At 36.7% G+C, this 22779-nt stretch overlaps 1 protein-coding gene across 2 annotated transcripts in view; it reads left to right on the top strand.

Moving 5' to 3' along the window:
* Positions 1-22779, top strand: part of LOC131693140 (semaphorin-2A) — a 326263-nt gene that overhangs the window by 230637 nt on the left and 72847 nt on the right. For both annotated transcript variants that reach the window (XM_058980723.1, XM_058980722.1), the window contains exon 5: positions 12323-12391. In XM_058980723.1, coding sequence (XP_058836706.1) covers positions 12323-12391 — 69 coding nt within the window. The remainder of the gene's footprint in view (positions 1-12322; positions 12392-22779) is intronic.

The raw sequence follows: 22779 nt of genomic DNA, 5'->3' as shown, positions 1-22779 counted from the left end.
TTCATATGCGAGCGGACGGTTCAGTGTATAGTTTTGGAACCATTTAATCGATTCATATGAAATATTATGGCAATCTATGGACATAATATCCCTTTCATTGAGGACTAATTTTGTGAAATCGGCTCAATGATCTCCGAGAGACTGATGTGAGATTGGTAATTTTGAAAGAAGGCCATTTTTTCTGGGACTGTCGGAGCCTTTCGTAGTGGTCAATGTAGCCAACGAGACTACGAAAGCGGGGTGGTGGGGGGGGGGTCCGAAGAATGGTTGATGAGAGAAACCAACCGCCGTTTACCCCTTATATTTGATACCGAATAACCTATATGACTTTAATCCTGGAATATGCCCGAAGCCAAGAATTTCCCGATTTGTCAATAGTGGACATTGCTTCAAAAAATCTTTGATTGGCCATCAGTGATCTGGATCTACAATCCGAGGTAAATTGACATTAAATTTCAACAGATATTGAACCTCTGCGGATTTACGATTGTAACGATTTATATGGGAAATTCCGGTGCCTTCTCCAGTTCATTCGGCCTTATGTCCTTCAGCCTAATGGCCATCCGGACTAATTATTATTCGGCCTAATGACCAGTCGGCCTAATGACCATTCGGCCTAATGATCATTCGGCCTAATGACCATTCGGCCTAATGACCATTCGGCCTAATGACCATTCGGCCTAATGACCATTCGGCCTAATGACCATTCGGCCTAATGACCATTCGGCCTAATGACCATTCGGCCTAATGACCATTCGGCCTAATGACCATTCGGCCTAATGACCATTCGGCCTAATGACCATTCGGCCTAATGACCATTCGGCCTAATGACCATTCGGCCTAATGACCATTCGGCCTAATGATCATTCGGCCTAATGATCATTCGACCTAATGACCATTCGGCCTAATGACCATTCGGTCTAATGACCATTCGGTCTAATGTCCATTCGGCTTAATGTCCATTCGACCTAATGTCCATTCGGCCTAATGACAATTCGGCCTAATGACCATTCGGCCTTCTAAACACTCCCGCAATGTATCGACATGTTCTGAAATCACCGAAATCTTATGAAATCTTTGTAATGTTTTGTAATCTTCTGCAATATTCTGGTCTTCTGAAATCTTGTGAAAAAAGTTTAAACTTTCAAATATTTCGTTTTCGAAAATCTCGCGAAATTTCTTCTTTGCAAGTTTTACAAAATTTTCTAAAATCTTCTAAAGTTTTCAGAATGTTTTTAAATCTACTGGAATCTATTAACTTCTTTTGAAAACTTCTGAGGTCTTCGAAAATCTCATGAAATCTTTTTAAGTTTTTGAAATCTTTTCTAATCTTTCGAAAATTCCTAAAAAAATTAAATCTGATGATCTGAAATCTTGTGATGTCCTCTGGTAAAAAATTCTTAAATCCGAGAATGTTGTAAAAAACCGATGAATGCAAGCTTAATTCATCAGTTCCGTTAAAGATCTTAACGGACAAATCCGAATGGTTGACGTCCCTCTGTAAGAACCTCTCACATCTACTTCAAGCAATTTTGCACCTAACCGGAAGTCCGAAATGTTATTGGAAATAAATTTAAAAACAAAGTGAGCATCATAAGAGTTTGTCCAAATTTGAATTTTCAAAGAAATGACGTTGTACTTTTTGGTTGAATCGCTGTTTCGAAGGAAAAATCGGCAAAAGGCATTTTTTTTTTCGAAATCCTGCGATATTGACTATATAATGCGATTAAGAAGTCACAGTTCAAATTGGAAGTCAATCGATTAGGCAATTGTAGACGTGCACAAAAAGCGAATGCATTAAACAGCAAAATCGTGGAGTGACTTGGGTGCGCGACGTTTGACATAAATACGTTAGGCATAAGTACGTTAGGCATAATGGACGATTGGCATAATTCACAAAATATAAAAATAATTGTAAGGCTTTCTTTTTTGTACAGATTTCAAATTTACGTTCGTTTTTTGGGCTAGGAAAAAACCTGCTTTGCTGTACCATATCTTCGCATAATTTTAACAACAGACTTCAAAATAAAAAAAATTTCATTTATTCATTCCTCAAGCGTCGATTTTTTTAGTATTTTGTCCTGGATGTGCTGGATACTTTCTTCATTTAATAGAACAGTTTTGGTTCAAACACATTTCAAGCCTATTAGATGTGTTACCAAATATTGAAAAATAAAGCAAAACAATGAATAAACGTTTTGTTTTGGATCCTATAGATGAATTTCGCGCTAAATCGTATACAGAGTTGGCCTCACCGTCTCAAATTTTAATGCTACTTTCTGTACATGAGAACTTTGTCACAAAAAGCTTTGCATACTTTGTTTTTCCAAAAATGATCTATACTATCTTTTGAAAAGGGTCAAACTTTTTTACTATTTTTTTTTCAAATGGCTGTAATTTAAAAATGACAAATCCTACAAAAAATGTTGTGGGAGCGATTTTCACAAAATTAGCTAATTTTTATCGAAAACTAAGCCAAGGATATCACTGCCTAAAAAATCAGTTCCTTGAAGTGATGCTTCAACATGGTAATTTATGCCTAATGTTCATTGTGTCAATCGTCCACAATGCCTACACACTTAATTTAAATTACTGGGTAAAGTAAAATTTTGCTGGGATTTTGAACAGCAAACCGTTCGGTAATCAATTCAGTAAAACAATTTGGTACCGAACTCTCCGCAATTCGTTCTATCCAAACGCCAAAAAACACTGGTCAGTCAGCAGTTTCCTCGGAAAATGGTGACTTGACAGATGATTTGCTGTACCTGTTTTGTAAGTTTTTGACGAGGTTCGGTAACGTTGGTACAATTTTGCCGAAAAATCAGTCAGTATTTTACTGGATAATGTTTATGTGCCGAAAAAAAACAGAAGAGTTGATAAATTCAGTGAAAAATATTGCGGGAGTCAGTAAATTATTCGAAAACTTACTGAAAATCGCTAAAAAATGAAAACTATTCCGCGAATTTTTAAACAATTTGCTGACAGCTCCTTAAAAATATCACTTTACTGAGCAAGTCGTCAAAAGAAATTACTGAACAAGTTTGGGCTGCGTTAGTGTGTAACATTCATTATGCCAAACGTACGTATACTGCCTAACATATTTATGCCTAATGGGGTACCCCCGAAGGATTTCATTTGGAAATTTTAATTTTTAATGACTTTATAAATTCTTCCACCCATAGAAATCTTTGGCTATCATTCATTAAAGAATTATAAAACATTTAGGCAAATAAAATAAACCCTTAATAATTATTTAATTATTTGGCAAAAGTTTTCGCTAATGCTGATTTTAATGTCATACAAATCAAAGTAGTAATCTTAATGTTAAACAAAATAAAAACTGAAGTTCTAAATCATAAAAAACCTTTATTAATGATTTTAAAACTTCTATAAATTTCCGTCCTAATACCGTCAATCCCTCGGGAATCGAACATCATCGAATCAACTCATAATGTTCCTCCATATATGGAAGTCAAAGATAAACTTTACTTTATGCAAGCTATTTGAAGATTTAAACCTCTATTTGTGTATTAGAGTGGTCCAAAAATCACACCACTAAAATTGTTATTTGAAATATTCACAAACTCATATTAAGACTTCTGAAGGATATCATCATAAAATTGTACGATTCGTGTAGACATTAATTGATATGCATCGAATGTCTCGAATTTTGAACCACCCTGAAAATCGTACAATCATCCACACACCCATTCCTCCCCTTCGGCAAAACCGACGTATTTGTACACACTATTTAATTTACCCATCCCGCGTTCGAACAAGCGACATTCACATTCCTAACGGTCTTCGACAGTTACTCGGTGCGGTACAGAACGTTGCGGATGGATGTTCATCTCTCTTGGGATTTCAAGTGGATTCAATTATTTTTGTGTACGCTATTTTTAATCAAGATCTGTTCTGTTCCATTTGCCGGGTGGATATGTAGGTATCATCGCCTGCACGCACGCAGCACCGAGAAAAGCATTTGACTACACGCGGGAGGCTGTTAATGACTTTTCAGCTTTCGTTTCACCGGCAAACTCCCGAGCCAATTCCCTCCGTGCCCAAAACGGGCACAGGACTGCACGTGGAAGATTTCCCGTTTCTATCCTTTCCATTGAGCGATTGCTTCTCGCAGCATTCCGTGTTATCCGTTTCCAGCTTCATCACACCCGCGGATGAATCGGCTGGCTTGAAGCAGGATGGGTTGGCTGCTCCGTACCTTGTGCTTCGACTTTATTTATATAGCGCACTTTTATATGGCTGTACACGTCTTACTACACACGCGCTGTTGACTGGTGGTGGGCATCAAAGCTCAAAACAGCAACGCAATTAATATAAATTCTTTGTGAATATAATTCAACTCCCGGCGTGGCAATCAGGGTGCAGCGCGGGTTTTTATCCTGGCGCACTCTTTTCGGCTGTGCTTTTGCAAAATTAATGGAATTCTTGGGAGAGTTAATGCGCGCCATGAATTCGGGGGAAATAATAATTAATGAACATAAATATTTGAACTGTTTAAAACTAATGCCGGGGGCGTGCAGACTGTCGGAGGGTTGTGTATTAGAGTGTATTACATATTTCGCTATTGGTTTGGCAAATGTGCCATTAGGCAACAGGCTTTGAATTGTTTATTGGATTATTATTTCGCCATTTTACTGATTTGTTTCATCTTTCAATGTCTCGAACCTTATAGCAGTTTGAAAGCGATATTTTTTCGAAAAAGGCGCTTCCGAAGAGCACAGGACAGGAAAGCAAGTACATACATACCCGACACATGATGCTATCGAGTATCTGAATCAACACGAACCCAGATTGGTTCACCTCGTGTCAGCAATTCTCACCCGGCAAAGCCACAAAACAACGTGGCAAACGGGAGAAATTCGTTCCTTGTCAACGTCACACGTATTGCCTCTGACATTTTGGTTTTCATAAAAATTCAATTAGTTTTATGCTCGGACAGATCCGAAGCGGAGGGATTAGGATTTGTCACGCTGACCGCTTTTTCTCGTAAGAAAATCGATACAAAGTGTTGCAAAAACTATTTCGCTCTGACAGCTGGAATTGGAAAATTTTAGTTCAATGGCGAAAAAAACGATATATAAATGAATGACAGTCGTTATATATTGCTACAGGTTTGAAACGTAGAGTAAATATTTCCCAACCGGAAACTAATTGGTGTTAAATCTCTGTTGACTTAGGTATTAGAGATTTTCAAACATCGTTGAATTTAGTACCTTCCGGAGAGCTGTTTCGCATAGATCCCACAGCTCCATCGATTTCCGCCCACAGCGTAAACTCTACCACCCATTCGTCTACCCCGTTGGTTTCGTTTACCTCTGTTTGCTCTCGAATCAAAATTAATTAATTTGCTAATTAGCACAGTCGGCTGGCGCGTATTTGCTTAGTTGTCAAGAGATTGTGCAAGCTGATTAAGATGGCGAAGCCGATTGTTGCGGCATCGTGCGCCGTTCGATCCTTCGCGTGCGTCGGCGGCACCGGGAGAAGGATTGCTACGGAGTCTGAACCCCGTAGGTACTTACCACCACAAGTTTGTCAATCAACGAGAGCACTGCCATGATCCGGGTAATTTGCTACTACTCGCCTAGCTTGCCATGTCTAGTGTTTTCCTCCCACTTGGTGGAAGAATCCTGCCAGCAGCCAGCCAGCCAGTCATGCGTCAATGATAAATGAATGATTATTGAAATTGGATTACTCGCTCTCAGCGTTCAAGTGCTTCCCAACGAAAGCAATTAGCTGGGCTTTAAACTAAGTGGGTTCCGAAAGGAGTCAATGAGATGGTAGGATTCAGAATTTGTCTGGGTGAATTTGAATTTCGTTTCATTCGAACCAATCGAGCTAATGTTATCTAGTGGATCCACTAACTAATTTAAATAAAAATGTTTCTGTTTACGAATTAGCTGTTGTAATTGAAACAACTGTTCAAAGTTTCATATTGATCTCATTATAAATTCCTGGTTTGCGTTATTATTTGAGAATAAGGAGTTATTCTGATCGCCTATAATATAAACAGAGAAGATTCGTTTTTATTCAGCCCCTTGGCGTATTTTAAGCTGACAAAATGGGAACATTGTCAAAATTGGGACCTTTTCTTTCTCAATAAAAAAGGATGTGCAATCACTCTGAAAATAGGTTCGTCATCGAGGCCAGGAGGGCCGACTCTCATGTTTCATTCCACTCAGTCCGTCGATATCTGCAAATGTCTGTATATGTGTATGTACTCCCTAATCTCATTCAATTTTCTCAGAGATGCCTGAAACAAATGGCTCATATTTAGTTTCAAATGCACGGTTAACCCTACTATAAGCTGCTGTTAATTTTTCGTCCATCGGACTTCCGGTTTCGGAGTTACGGGTTTAAGAGTGCGACCACACAGAAAATTCCCATATAAGCATGCATCATCAAGATGTCGAAATGATGTAATACATATTAAACGGATGTAACATTCCTTGGATTAGCGGGCCAAAATCACTAAAGACCAAGCAAAGTAGTTTTGACCATATTTGTTACCTGTAGCGGTTCATGAAACCCCTGGGAAACTTGCAAAGTCCCAAAGATAATGTCACACCTATTTCTCAGCAAATTCTTGTCTGATTTTTAAAAACTTGCTTTCAAATGATAAATAGAATTGGTCCATTGGCTGCTATTGAAATTCATTCAGGTCTGACTTTTGGTTCCGGAGTTACATGTTGGTTGCTACGGTTACATATGAATTTCCAATATGAACCGATACAATCGAAATATTTCAAAGGTTCAAAATCCATTGAAATGGACTTCGATTCGAAGGTCTAAATCACTGATGGCCTTGAAGTGCCGGGCATCGACACTTTCTCATTGACATTGAGGCGATATTGTAAACCATTTGAAGCTCTCACGAAAACAATTAAAATATTATTCAAGCATAGGGTCTGATTATTATTAAACTATATAGTTAATTCATATTTTGATTGATTTCGTATAGCTTTCAAACGGTTTGCAATATCGTATTGATGTCAAAGCAAAAGTTTCAGAAAATTTTATGGGCGTTTTGAAAAATCTTTTGTTCTTGAAAGAGAAATGCAAATATCTTATGAAAAGGTCGTCACAAATCAGAACAATGATGCTGTTAAAACAAAATTTAAAATATCTCGAGAGCTGCTACATTTCAGAAAATTTTTGTTAAAAGCATTTTAATTTAAAGCGGCGTTTAGAATCATATTCAAAAGAAAAATTGTATTATTGACTGCAAATAGTATGAATTATAAAAATATGTCAAAAGTTTTTGTTAGGAAAACTTTTCGAATGATAGCTTACCATGATCCAAATACACTCAAAAGATGCTTTTACGTCTTTAAAACGATAAACATTAGTTTGTTTACATTTTATGGTGCGGAAACGCGAATAACATTTAAAAAGGACATAATTACACGAATTAATTGTTTTTGTTGCAGAAAAATTCCAAATATTTCGACAACTATCGCATTTTAGCAGATGGTTGTTAAATGTATTTTGAATTAAAATTACATTTTTGTATGTCAATTGTATGTCAATTAGTATAAAATTTAGAAACATGTATAATGTTATTGTTAGAAAAAGTTTTTGAGCGATAAGTTCTCCATAATGCAATCATATTTAAAATGTTTCTTTTCTTCTAGGTTTTTGTTGACAAAATATAAGAAATTTAAAAACAATGGGTTTTTTGCAATTTAACTTTTAACATAAATTTTTGTTATTGTGAAAAATGACAACACAGAAGTATTCATTCCCTGTATCTCGTTCTCAGATAGCTTTGCTGTTTAAAATAGAGTAACCGAACCAAAAAAAAAAATTAATGCTCGAAGAAACGTCTATACCCTTTTGATAAAATTACTCTTGAGTCAAAATAATCTTATCGACTTTGGAAAATTATTAGTCTTCCATGGCGGTGAAATCGGGGCATTGGATTGCACTGCACAGTGGTCCAAAATACAAATTTAGCAGAAATTTTGAGATTTTACTAAAACTACACAACTTAGCCTTATTTTGTATGTGGAAAAGTTTTCGTAGTTTATGAGCCCCTTCCTTTTGTTAAAACAACAATTAGGGTGATTCTAATTTTACCAAGATAAAAAACAAAAAAGATAAAAGATACTTGTTAATAATTCTAGAGAGAGCTAGATGACTTTCAGTGAAATTGTAGATCAACAAGTTTTAGAAAAGCTTGCTGAAGACATATAAGCTCTATCCGCCAGACTTTTCATTTTAAAACAAATTTAATATCAAAGGTTAGGGTATTTCTTATTAAAACTGTTTTATTCGAATAATTTTTGCGGTATTGGTTTAAACTAAAGCAGTCTCATATCCAATCATTATTACTGAAAAGTGACGAGTGCTTTTTCGCCAAAAATGGGTTTTATTTGGAATTCCAATATCACTCATTGGGGCAAATAAAAGATAACCCATTTTCAACTGCATATAAGGTATAAATTTCAGGCATAATTAAGCAAAAAAATGGCAAAAACGATATTTTTTTTCAAAATTGCATAAAATTGATTTCAAAAATTCAATTTTTGATATTTTAAGTACTTATATTTTGCCTTTCTCAATAGAAAGGTATTGCAATTGCTCTGAAAACCGACTTTTTAACGGAGGCCCGGAGGGCCGAGTGACATATACCATTCGATTCAGTTCGTCGAGTTCGGCAAATGTCTGTGTGTGTGTATGTATGTGTGTATGTATGTATGTGTGTGTATGTGTGTGTGTATGTGACCAAAATGTCACTCATTTTTCTCAGAGATGGCTGAACCGATTTTGACAAACTTAGTCTCAAATGAAAGGTGCAACGTTCCCATAGGCTGCTATTGAATTTCTAATGGATCCGACTTCCGGTTCCGGAATTACAGGGTGATAAGTACGAACACGCAGAAAATGTCGATTTTAATAAATTCTGCAATGAATGTATAAAGGTGAAAAATTTTCCAAAATATGACCACAACTGCTTCGATTTGTAGTATTAGGTCACTAACATCCATTCAAAGTCTATTTGGCCACATTGGCCACCATCCTCGGTTCCGGAAGCCCCGGCGAAAGTATCTAAATTCAGAATAACAGTCACATCGGTTTCTCGGAGATGGCTAGACCGATTCGACTAAGCTTGGCCTCAAATGAAAGGTATTGCGTCCCCGTAAATGGCTATTTAATTTCATCCCGATCCGACTTCCGGTTCCGGAGTTACAGGTTGTGGCGTGTGATCACATAGCAAATTGTGATTCAAACCGATACTCCGATGAAAGCAAAAAAGGTATAAATTTCGCTAAAATGTCTCTCAAACAACTTAAATTTGCTGTTCTAGGTCACCGACGGCCAACCAAACTTTCGTTGACTACATTAACCACCATAGACGGTTCCGGAAGTGCCCGGGAAAAGCGGTTCAAAATTGACGTACTCACATCAGTTTCCCGGAAATGGTTGGGCCAATTTTCACAAACTTAGTCCCAAATGATAGCTATAATATAATATTTCATACGGATCGCTTATATGGTTCCGGAAATATAGACTAAACCGTCCGGTCACATATGAAATTCCCATATAAGCCGGAACTCAAATTTTTTTTCAAAGGGGGGACCTCAGGAAATTTCAGAAATCGAATTCGTATTTTTGATGCCAAACATCTTTAAAATGCATGAAACGTCGAGATTTTATGTTATCTCGAAAAATTTTTTTTTATAAAAATCGACTTTTTGGGACTGCCGATTTCGCACCTTTTTGCCTTTCTCAATAGAAAGGTATTGCAATTGCTCTGAAAACCGACTTTTTAACGGAGGCCCGGAGGGCCGAGTGACATATACCATTAGATTCAGTTCGTCGAGTTCGGCAAATGTCTGTGTGTGTATGTATGTGTGTATGTATGTATGTGTGTGTGTATGTGTGTGTGTATGTGACCAAAAATGTCACTCATTTTTCTCAGAGATGGCTGAACCGATTTTGACAAACTTAGTCTCAAATGAAAGATACAACGTTCCCATAGGCTGCTATTGAATTTCTGATGGATCCGACTTCCGGTTCCGGAATTACAGGGTGATAAGTACGAACACGCAGAAAATGTCGATTTTAATAAATTCTGCAATGAATGTATAAAGGTGAAAAATTTTCCAAAATATGACCACAACTGCTTCAATTTGTAGTATTAGGTCACTAACATCCATTCAAAGTCTTTTTGGCCACATTGGCCACCATCATCGGTTCTGGAAGCCCCGGCGGAAGTATCCAAATTCAGAATAACAGTCACATCGGTTTCTCGGTGATGGCTAGACCGATTCAACCAAACATAGTCTCAAATGAAAGGTGTTGCGCCTTCGTAAATGGTTATTTAATTTCATCCCGATCTGACTTCCGATTCCGGAGTTACAGGTTGTGGCGTGCGATCACATAGCAAATTGTGATTCAAACCGATACTCCGATGAAAGCAAAAAAGGTAAAAATTTCGCTAAAATGTCTTTCAAACAACTTAAATTTGCTGTTCTAGGTCACCGACGGCCAACCAAACTTTCGTTGACTACATTAACCACCATAGACGGTTCCGGAAGTGCCCGGGAAAAGCGGTTCAAAATTGACGTACTCACATCAGTTTCCCGGAAATGGTTGGGCCGATTTTCACAAACTTAGTCCCAAATGATAGCTATAGTATCCCCACAGATGTCTATAAAATTTCGTACGGATCGCTTAGATGCGTCCGAAAATATAGACTAATCCATCCGGTCACATATGAAATTCCCATAAAAGCCGGAACTCAATTTTTTTTCAAAGGGGGAACCCCATGAAATTTCAGAAATCAAATTCGTGTTTTTGATGCCAAACATTTTTAAAATGCATGAAACGTCGAGATTTTATGTTATCTCGGAAATTATTTTTTTTATGAAAATCGACTTTTTGGGACTGCCGATTTCGCACCTTTTTTCAATTTAATATTAATGTAGCTGTTTTTTCTTTTACAAAATTTTAGAACTCGTTTAGTGATTTTTTTCTTGTATATTTGTCATGTCATGTATAATAATAAAATGTAATATATTCATTTGAAAGCTTTGAATGAATATAAACAACGCAAACATTCACGTGTTCATGATTGAGAAAGGCACAATTGCACCGCTAGGTGGATTAAAACAGGTTTTTTGAATAATAGTAGCTAGAGTTTTGATGCATTAGAAGAAAATTTTCGTCTTCAAAAACTCTGAAAAACATCTAAAGGATATATTATTTCAAATAGTGGGTGTATTAAAATAAAAAAATAACTTTTAATTGTTTGAGATAGAGTTTTGCAGTCATACAGAAAATTGAAGAAAATTAAATTTTAAAATACTTTGTCGAAGACACTGGAACTCTATGTCTTGTACTATTCTTTTTACAAAAGATTTTCCTAAAAAATAGGATGTTTGTTAAAAAATGACTTTAGAGATACCTTCAGATATTTTGAAGGAGAACAGTTTGTCTAATTATATTTCACCTCTAGCTTCTTTTGTTTTGGAGTTATATGTCCTTTTTACTAAAAATGAACTATTTTTTGAGTTAATATTCCAAAATATTCTTAAATATCGTATTTGCCATTTTTCGGTAATCTATACTACAAAGCATGATATTTCATATGACAGCAGCGGCATTTAATATTAAGTGCCGTAATCGAAGATAATCCTATTTGAAAAAGTTCTCAAAACTTTGAAACAAAAAAAGTTTAGTAGTTAGTGACAGTGAAGCTCTATCTAGAACCATTTAAAAGGTCAAATTAAAAACTTGCTAAGATTAGAACCACCCTGGCTTCTGATTAAATGAAAAGAATGGCATACAAAGCACAACAACTTTTCTAAATATATTGTAAGGTTAAGTTATCTAGTTTCAGCAAAAAGGTAAAATTTCTGCTAAATTCACATTCTGGACCACTGTGCACTGGTTTTGCGCTTTTTAACAAAAGTGGGAATGAAACACTTCTAGAACGCCTGCTGTTCTGCTACAAAATACAACACCAGTGCAGTTCACTCCTCCGGGTTTTTTGAATGGAAAACCCCATTAGTATAATTTTTTCAGTGCAGTTTTGTGGTAACAAAAATTATTTCATGAGTTCCGGGTTTGTTATCTATGATTCCAAGAGCTTATTTACGATTTGCACAAACTGTTCCCTGTACAAACAATCAATTCTATTTTAAATTCATATTTCATAATAAAATACTCTAAACAGAAACCTATCCACCGATCAAAATGTTAGCACTAAAAAAGCAAACCAACACGAAAGTTTTGACTGAAATGCTAAAATATCTATTTCTCTACTAATCTTGTTGTTTTCTTTTTTCATTTACAGCGAGATGCTATCGTACTTGATCCGTCCAGTTCGGATATCAGAAACTGTGTGTCGAAAGGCAAGAGTGAGGTAGGTGTGCCATGATTCTACTAATAATTCTGATGATTGTGTAACTAGAAAGGTAGTTTTTTACGTTTATTTGAATCCACATCATTCATCGAATACAACAACTTTTTTAAACAGCTATAACTTCGGATTAAGGAAACATTTCCTTATCAAAACAAGTAAGACTAATAAATGCGATTATTACCTTTCCTTTGAGCGGCAACTAATTATAGGAATTATCCATAGACATATTACATACTCTTATTGGATTCTGCTGGAACAATGCGGTCAGGCACAACAACGAAACATGCAATTTTGATATATCTTCGTAATATTGCAATATTATTGAAAACTGATAAAACCTATCAATAAAGACCGCCTTTGACTAGATTTCTACGCGATTGAATAGTTTCATATCTTGCGATAAAATATTCCTCTTTACAAGACTGTTCTCTTATTTAAAATAGTGGGTAGGGTTCTAAGTTTATTAAAATAAGAAAAATCACTTTGTATTGGCTCGAGATAGAGTTTCAACGTAATTCAGAAAATTGAAAGGAATCAAATAAAAAAAAATAAGGCACTGGAGCTCTATGTGTTGTGCTTTTCATTTTACAAGAAATTTCAGAAAAAAAAATGTTTTGCTTAAAAATGGTTTTATTGAGATAACTTTGCAGTTTTGATTTTTCATTAGGACTGTTAGGACATACGGAGGTAGGATGTTTTTACTTAAAATGGACTATTTTTTGAGTAAATATTGTAAGATATAAAAATTTATCGTGTCTGCCATTTTTTTGGTGATCTATACTACAAAGCATGATATTTCATATGAGAGCACCGGTATTTAATGTTAAGTATCCTCAGGCTGCTTCTTTATCCCGTACAGATCAGAAAATAAAAGTCACATCGTTTGCGAACAGCATACAAACAAAGAATACTACCAGCGTCGCTCTACTCTAATGTTTTGCTTAAAAACACAGCAAAGTCCCGCCCATTACAGGAGAAAACACTAGCGATTGACTGTGCGCAGACCCGTCGGAGACCAACAGCTGATCGAGATGAAAATGGAATATAGGCTTACACATATACAGTTACATCATATGAGGCATGTGGTACTAATAATGTTCGACTCGTTATCTGAGCCAGCTTCATAGTGAAGAACAACACGCAACACGACGTTGAATTCAAGAACGTCAAAACCAAAATCCTTTCATATGAAAAATGATCTTATTGAAATTCGCCTACATACTTTGGTACCGCGTACTAGCACGGAATATATCAAAATATTCATATCGAAGGATGGGGGAGTGTAATCAGTCACAAATGACACTTGAAAAAAAAAATTTCCTAGCATTCTCAATGATATTCGGGAGGTGCGAATGCACTTGAACCAATCTATAGCTTTTCAATTGACCTACGAGGACAGATCATCTCTAGATGTTAACTGCTTTTTTTACTTTTAAGCGACATTCAATTAGCCAGAGATTACTAAGTAGTGAAATTTATAAAAAAAAATTAGAGCCGTAGTACTCAAGTGAGAGCAACGATGTGAAATATACAGATCGGAAAACTAGAAGCGGTAGGGTCATTAGAAACAGGCTTAAAGTCTTGCGGACTAATCTTTTTTCTTCTACTGGCAGGAGTCGAGCTTAGGCAGTGTTACTACAAATCACTCAAGTTCACCAACATGTCTCACGGCAAAGACAGACTTGTCCCTCTTTACCACGAGAACCGACCATACTTAGTAATCTCTAGTTAATTGAATGTCGTTAACAGGTAAAAAAGAAAGTGTGAATACATAAGTCAAAATAAAAAATGAAAGAAGGTGCTATCTATATCTAAATACACAATGTGGAACATGGTTGTATGAAAAAAATAAAATTTTGCTCCGAGTGACATTTTGGGCCCGTTAGCTCCCAGAACAACTCTTGAAATTTTAAGCTCGATCGGAGAAACTATATTTTTGCGCCCACGGTTTAAAGTTTACATGGGATTTCGTATGCGGAAATCGTCTTTTGAAAAATTACTCACGTCGCCCGTTACCTCCTAAAAATAAATAGATGTCTGATTTTTATAGGAAAATTGTTAAGGAAACAAAGTCTACGATCTTGTGGAAAAAGTTATTAAGCAAAAACCGATCGATACCCTGAAGATTCATGAAAATTTCACTTTTCATAGTATCACTGCTGCTGACGGTCAAATTATATACACAATTTTTAACTTTCTCTAATTATGTACGTAAGAAGCTTCTATTTATCCCTTAATTTGGCGAAGTGGCCAAACAGTACAAATAATTGATTTAGACACATTTAGAGTAGATCAAAACAAAATTTCATATAATTGGACAACCAACAGCAGTGGTGCTAGAAAACATGAATATTTTATCAATCGTTAGAGCATCAATCGCTTTCAGCTTAATAACTTTTTTCTCAAGCGTCAGATCGTTTTGTGGTTTTCGAGACTTTGTTTCTTTGTTAAATTTTCTATAAAAGCCACATAACAGTTTATTTTTAGGAAGCAATGGGTGACTCCTGGAGGAATTATTTTGTGAAAGTTCATTTTCCCATACAAAATCCCATGTAAACTTCTAACAACGGGCGGAAAAATATAGTTTCAGGGATCGAACTAAAAAATTTTGCACAGTTGTTCTAAGACCCAAATGGTACCTAGAAAGTTGCTCGGAGCTGGAATAAAATTTTTGTCCCACCCTAATGCACATACACTCACGTGCCAGTTCTGTAACTAGACGGTACACAACGGCAAGCCGTACGCCGAAACAACCATAGGAACCTCTTCCACTAACAAACAACCTTCGATATCTACTGATACGCCACACACAACCAACAAAAAACCTAGGGAAACAATGAGCAAATTAAGAAGACAGCTATACCAGAGTCACTAGAAAACACAAAAAGCGCTAAACATTTAATAGCGAAAACCCAAGCTCTAGCGACGACGACGTGGACGCAAAACACGAGCGATGGAGAAGGCAGACGGAACGAGTAGCATGCAGCAGAGGGTAAATCTGACTATTGCTCACCACCGAGAAAGAAATTTAACTGAAGGAAAGGAAAGCAGTGAGCCCAGGAAAAACGACAACAATAATATCGTTTAATATTATTTTTTGTACTTTTTTGAATTGTAAATTAAATTTATCTTTGAAATGCAACTTATTTTTGAAAAAGGCGTTTGTATGTTTGTCAATGTTTGTATGTATATGATTTATGGACTCCCAAACGGCTTAACCGATTGTAGCACCGCTTCGAAACAAATTGTGTTTTCCTCCTATTTCGTTTAAAGTCACTGCAACGCGCGATGGTATTAGCTAGTAAAGAAATAAATAAAAATTAAATGAATAAACAAATAAATAAGTAAATGAGTAAATGAATAAATAAATACATACATACATAAATACATAAATGCATAAATACTTAAATAATAATACCCTAATCGAAGATGATATTTGAAAATGTTATATTTTTGTGTAAAAGTTCTCATAACATTGAAACGAGAAAAAATCAGTACTTGCCCCCTTTGAATAAACTTCAAGGTATCCAAAGGTTAATTTAGTATAAAATAAAAACTACAAAAATTATACAAATGAAACCCTTTTTAAGCTGTACCCTAAAGCTTTCATTTAGATTTTTCGTGCAATGTAAATCATAGAGCTTTGGCGTCATCAGCAAATTTGTCCAAAATGTGTTGTTCTACTACGTCATCGAAGGCAGTCAAGCTCTATTTCGAACCGTTAAAAATCAATTTCAGATCATGCTAAAAGTAAAATCACCCTAGCTTCTGTTCAAACAAAGTTGCAAAGTACAACAATTTTCCCAAACATAAGATAAGACTAAGTTATTTATTTTGGCAAAAAGTTAAAATTCCTGTTCCTGTTTTGTTAAATTTATATTCTGGACCACCGTGTAATGCTAGCAACACCGATACTGTTCTCGTATTTACTTGATATGGAGAAACATTCACCAATCAGTAGGGTCACAAAGAACAGAGGTTCACATAATCCCCAAGCAACCCATCCTGGAACCGGTTCGGAATCCTGAATGAATTTCAGTACGACAACCGATTGAGTCAGAATCTGTTTAAACAATGAATTCAGTTTTTGGGTTTTGACGTAAGTGCCAATGCTTTATTTAAGACTATCCAACGGGGAAAACAGATCGAAATGGTGAGTTAAATGAAAGAAATTATGTGAAAAAATGCACCCCAGAGGCAGGATGCGAAACTGCAACTCTTGGAATTCCGGCCCAATGCATATACCTTTATGCCATCCCTGGGCTATGATGATGTCCCAGGAAGACTACCAGTGCCTCTAAAGCGTGATCACACACAACCACTGCTGCTACCCAACACATTTGATATATTCAGTTTGTCCGCTAGATACCATTGCAGGCTTTATTAACATCTGGTGTTTGAGTTTTAGTCCATTAGGGGCCATGCATAAATGACGTAGCATTTTGGGGGGTAGGGAGGGTATACCAAATTTGTGACGAAGTGTGACGAGGGGGAGGGTAGGGTCAGAAGTTGTGCGACGTAGCATTAAGTTTAAATTTTTTTGACGGGCACCCGTTAATTCTGGGGGCAGATCACTTGTGATGCATGTTTAAAAATCAGCTAAATTAAATGCATTTCTTTCCATCAAAATAAAAATTCAAAATGTATTTTGCGTTGCGTACAGTGTATTTTGCGTTGCGTGTAAGACGTCAAAACCCTACAAAAAATCAGTCCTACATTCAATAAAACGTCGAACAAAGTGAATCAGCGTAGGACATTTGTTAAACAAAATTTTCGGCGAGGGAGTGCAAAGTTGATGCAAAAATGGAAATTAAATGCATTTTTTCTAATTTGATGCAAATTTGTTATATATTTCTAGAGTGATCTGCCCCTAGTATTAATTAGATTAATTAGAGAAAACAATTTAATGTTCCTCCATTCCCAAGTTGCTTTTCATGCGGTTTTTCATTTTGTAAATTTTACTGTTCGAGGAATGGCAGGCTCGCAAAGAAATTGAAAGATTTTTCATGCGGATTTAAATTTCCACATTAGTTAGCTAATATTGCTAACTAGTAGACTTATTTTGGTAGCTGAATTAAATTTTCTTTCGGATTCAATCAAAGAAAATTTAGTTATTTAGTTGAGGTTATACCACAGACTAACAGACATAACACTATGAGGGAATTCCCTAAAAAACATCGATCCGACAATTTTCGCAGAACACTAGCTCCACCTTTTATTCACGGTCCCAAACACTCAATTACTGGTGGGTTTCCCCTCAGGTTTGGGAATAATTTTCACTAATGGTCTATCCCCCATATGCTTGTTCATATGTCAGTGGCGCCATAATTTCAAATGTGGCCACAGTCCCAACTGTAAATATATTTAAAATGACCGTTAAAGCGGGCGAAGCTTTGTTTTTGAGTGTTATGTCTGTTAGTCTGTGCGTATACTTCCTAAAATCGTTGACCGCTGCAGGATTGTGAACTTCTTTTCATGCTATATGACATGTAAAATGCTAAACAAAACTATCCACATTATATTTGTCATAAAATGGGCTTGTTTAGTAGGCAATTTGCTGTTATAATGAAAATGTTGATAAAAGTCGTCAAACATTTTGAAAGGACATATATTTAAAAGAATTGAAAAACATATGTAATTTTTTCATCTCCCTGTCGCGTTGTATGGGGGGGGATTAGTAAGATGCTACGTCATTTACAAGGGGGAGGTTAGAATTTTGTGACCAAATGCTACGAGGGGGGAGGGAGGGGTCGAAAATCGCCAGAAAAAAGCTACGTCATTTGTGTACGGCCCCTTACCATTATTTTAATGTGTATTTGAGTTATTTAATGTTTATTTTGTTGAATATGAACTAATACGATACAAATTCTGATCGAAACAGTGCTATGAAATGACTTGAATGAATTAAGCGTGCTATGTTGACTAAATTTCACAGTTACTGCGTAAATTATCATGGAAGTGTTCCCGTTTCATGTAACGTCATATTTCAATATATTTACTGAATTTTAAACAATCTGAATATATTTACCATCCAAGAAACTCTCGGCTTCTTTCTTTTGTTTACTAGTGAAACTCTCGTGAATCATCCTCTCAATGTGATTTGAAAGTTGTGCCAGTATTCTTGTCATAATTTTAGTTATATAGTGATTATTCTAAATTATTATAAGTTATTATTGGCACATTTTATTACGAATTTCTTTTACGAGGCAAACCACACAAATGTAAAGAGTATCATATAGAATTGGCGGGAGGGTCGTTAACGCATCTGTCACCTCAAGTGCGACTCTAAGCGGAATACTGCTAACTGATTAGCTTAGTGAAATGAAGCTGTATCTCATACAAGCGAAATGGCTCACGTAAGGTAAATCAGTACGGTATCGTTAGCTACTTAAGAATACATAAATCTATTATTTCAAATTTATTTCTATTTGCTTCACATGATTTCACAGACCCGTTATCTTCAGCGCTAGGGTGTCGGTGGGGCCCGTGTCGTTGCAACTGCTGCTCCGCATCTCTTGCCGTCGATCAAAGCACCTGCTGAGTCGCGCGACCGGTCGGCTACACTGCTTGTCACGCCGCTACACTCTCGCACCGTGCATCGTCACGAATGCACTGCGGTCTGTCACGTTGCAGCTTGCTGCGGACTGTGTCGCACTCGTGGTGCTTGCTTGCTGTGCGACTCCTTGCACACGAGCGTGGTCGTCTCGTCCTTGTCGCTTGAACCAGAACGAATAATTTGGTGGACGAAAGTGAGTGGTGGTGGCCCGTCCGGCTTCGTACTCGCTCCGCTAGCTGGATATTACTGGTGTGAGATCGTCTTCGCACTGGTAAAGATGAGATGGTCTGGACTGTAAATAAAAAGCCCTCTGATGATGGGCTTTTGATGATTTGTCGTAACTATTGCTTCGCTCTAACCTATCACATGCACTATTAGATGGTGGTATTGCGTGGAATTTATCACGATTCGGCGTGCTTTGACCTTGAGAGGTCGAGCTGAGCGAGACCTAAGTGCTGTCCGTATCATATGATGTTTCGGTTCTCAACGGGACGATCGTTAAATATGCCGAGTATTATCACCATCAATCCTTCGGTGCTCGATTAGCACGCGGAAAAATGCATCTAGGCCGCATGTGCCTTCAGTGGTTGTTTTAATCTGCTGAGGATGAATATAGTCCCGCGAAACTATTTTTAGCCGAGACTTTTTACTGGCACGCACCATCCACCGCACACCACGTTTTGATCTGGCCGCTTCTATTGTATCTGCACGTCTTTGTAGAAGAAGATCGCCATTGTGGTGCGAGAGCGAGGTCAATATACTGTTTCTGATTCCATGCGAGAGGAAGCTAACTGTATACTATACTGGAAGTGGCTGCATTCTTAATTTGATCTTGGAGGATGCACTCCAAGAAATGATTCGGCATTTTATCGGCATAATCTCGATGTGTAACAATTTTTTAAATAAATTTTAAGTTTTCGCAAATCTAGCGTAGAACATTTCAAAGAGCATAATAACTATAATTCCATAACTAATTTAGTTGTAGGTTTTGTGCAAATGTGATTTAAAACATTTTTTATTCTTAGTGCAGAAAAAAAGTTTTGCTCAAATTTTTCTACACTAAGGAGAAATATAGCATAGTGCATATTGCACTGGCTTGCTAAGCCAAACCAAGTTTCGACTTAAATAATTCTAGAATTCCTCTACTCGCAGAACATCACGCAGGACTGTTCATTAAAACAAATATTTTTTGGAGCCAGCGTCAATCCGACACTAGCTTAGTCCTGCCATTAAGTTAGTGTCAAAATCTGATGAGACGAAGTCGAAACGCAAATTCTACAACTAAATTAGTAGTGGGTTTTGTGCGCTTAATGCGTGGTTTTAAACAATGTTTTTCTTAGTGGATAAAACATTATTTTTACTAAATTTGTTCTCCACTTAGAAAAAAAAATGCATAGTGCAAATGAAATTGCAAATGCGATTTTTTCCGGCGATTTCATTTACGACGATTTTATTTTGCCATTATCTAATTTTATTTGACTGATTCATCCGGTAAATATCCTCTGTATTTAATTGATATCAATAACATAGATATTTTTACAAAACATTACCTTACCTTTTTTATTGATTCTGGATCTGACGAATCAGAAAAAAATACTATCATAAAGCTCTTCGCCGAACTGAAAATAAAACACAAATAAATCAGCGTAAAATTTACCAACCACCCACCATCATCCCACCACTGTCAACCCCTGGCTCAATATTGCAGTGAACAATTGATTTTTTTTAATATCCCGTACCTCAAATCATAAAAAAAATTACATTCCGTTATGTTGGATAGTAGTTGGTACGAACGCATCCAGCCAGCGTACAGATCCCGACTCAAACGCACACTGTTCAGGTTATCACCTTCCGTCAATTTGATCGGTTGAGCCAGAGGGGGGGGGATATATTTTTTATGTCCATCAATTGGAACAGAAGAATACCGAAATTGTCCATTTATTCGCGCAGTTGTGGCAGGAGGCTTGCTTCTTTTATGATTATTTTTTTCGTACTACACCTTCATTGTTTCGCTTTAGCGCTTTTCAATTTCGTAACAGAATATGATTTCAGGACGTGTTCGGTTGTACAAGTACGGGCCGCGGGAACTCGGTTGACACGGTGTGCTGGAGGACACACAGGGGCAATCGAATTCTTCAGGGTGTTGTGTTGCTAGGTGTGGTAGCTGGCGTGTAGGAATGGGGGATGGGGATACATGAAGGAGCTGAACGAAGCGTTCGAAACGTATCAAATTTCCAGATTTCGGTGTGGTAGCGTAATCCAAACCATTTGCCGCTTTTAGCCATACTTCGCACCAAAGCGAATTGTGGAGCTGTAGGGATGATTGAAAATATTTGAATTGAAGCGACGGGCTGATTTTTTGATTTGTATATGCTTATAGGTATCAGATAGATAAGTAGTTCAATTATTTGCAGATTCGTATTTGTTTGGATAGAACTCGATAATCTAAAAAATCTTGTCAGATTTACATTTCAATATTTTATTTTCTTCGATTTTTTTTCATGTGCTCTCTTTAGCGAAAAATAATCGACAAGTTTTTTTCGCAATATGATATTTTTTGAAGTTATAATTTTTTTAACTTTTGAAGTTTGTTGTTATGATTTAGTTGCTGCCAAGTTCTACTTTATCAATTTTCTAATTTTTTATTCAACACATTGATGACATAGAAAACCGAAAGATATTAAAATTGAGAGACGGGAGGTATTTTAGAGTGAATCAGTTATAAATTTAGAACGTTAAGCTAGAGCTAAGACTGCTCATGTGAGCTAGACTGAATGGAAATGTGATGGATCTTTTGCCTTCTACTTGCTAGGAGTCGAGTGATTATCCCGAGTCTAACAGCATCGATAACTCAACGTCATGTTTTGCCATCGAAGTTTACAAAATTAACATTTTTTCTTGGTCCAAGATAAAATAAAATCAATTTGTTTTAACAATTACAAAATATAGAAGCTAAATAGCAAAAAAATAGAAACATTTTCTGTTTGAGCTTACATGAAAAGGAAAAATTATATAAAGAAGAAAAATACTATGTTACGCAAATAGTGGAAAAAATGTGATAGACGTAAAAAATTACTTGTTAATCTGACGTAAACAGTTTTTAAATGGGACCTATCCGCCTCTTCCATCCCACAATCCCATTTATTTATATATTAATTAATTTTATTCTTGAAGGTCATCCACCTCCGAAAACTTTTCGAACCAATATTCCAAGGTGAACGTTTAATCATCTCTAGTTGTCACGCACCCATCCTTAACCGTTCGCCGGTGAAATTCAAACGGGGGCAATAAAAATATTATTCCCGGTGCGGTGTTCCGTTTCGGGGCGGGATTGGCAAAACATGGCGGTAAAGAGATAAAGTTTTTCCGCGTAATGGCGCAATAGAAGAGGGATTTATTTGAAGGTGTGGCGGCGGTGTCTGATGATGGTGGTGGTACCAGCAGTGCCGGTGCGCGTAGGCCGAATCATTCCAAAGGTAAGACGTTGATTTTCTGTTCCGCCGGTGCTCGGGTCGGTGTAAAATTGAAAATGTAAATTTTGGTTTTTTATTATGACGGCTCCTTTGCCTATAATACCCACCAATCGAGGCAGAGCGCTTTTCCCGACCAAAGTTCGAAATAATTGCGTTTCTGTGGAAAATTTTCGGAAACTTTATCTCTTACTTTTGCGAGCTGTCGACAATTTGTAACGAACGGCGAAGAGCATGAATCAGCAGATGTTCACATTTGCACCCCACCTCAACCGTTCCCCTCGATGGTTCCGATGTTCCTAAATGGTCGGGGTGAATCCTCTTCCATAATGCCTCTTTGCCATCGCGATGCCGGGTAATGT

The sequence above is a fragment of the Topomyia yanbarensis genome, chromosome 3 (assembly GCF_030247195.1).
Source record: "Topomyia yanbarensis strain Yona2022 chromosome 3, ASM3024719v1, whole genome shotgun sequence".
NCBI classification, from domain to species: domain Eukaryota; kingdom Metazoa; phylum Arthropoda; class Insecta; order Diptera; family Culicidae; genus Topomyia; species Topomyia yanbarensis.
Note: the sequence above shows the minus strand (reverse complement) of the source record. Positions and strands in the feature narration are given on the sequence as shown.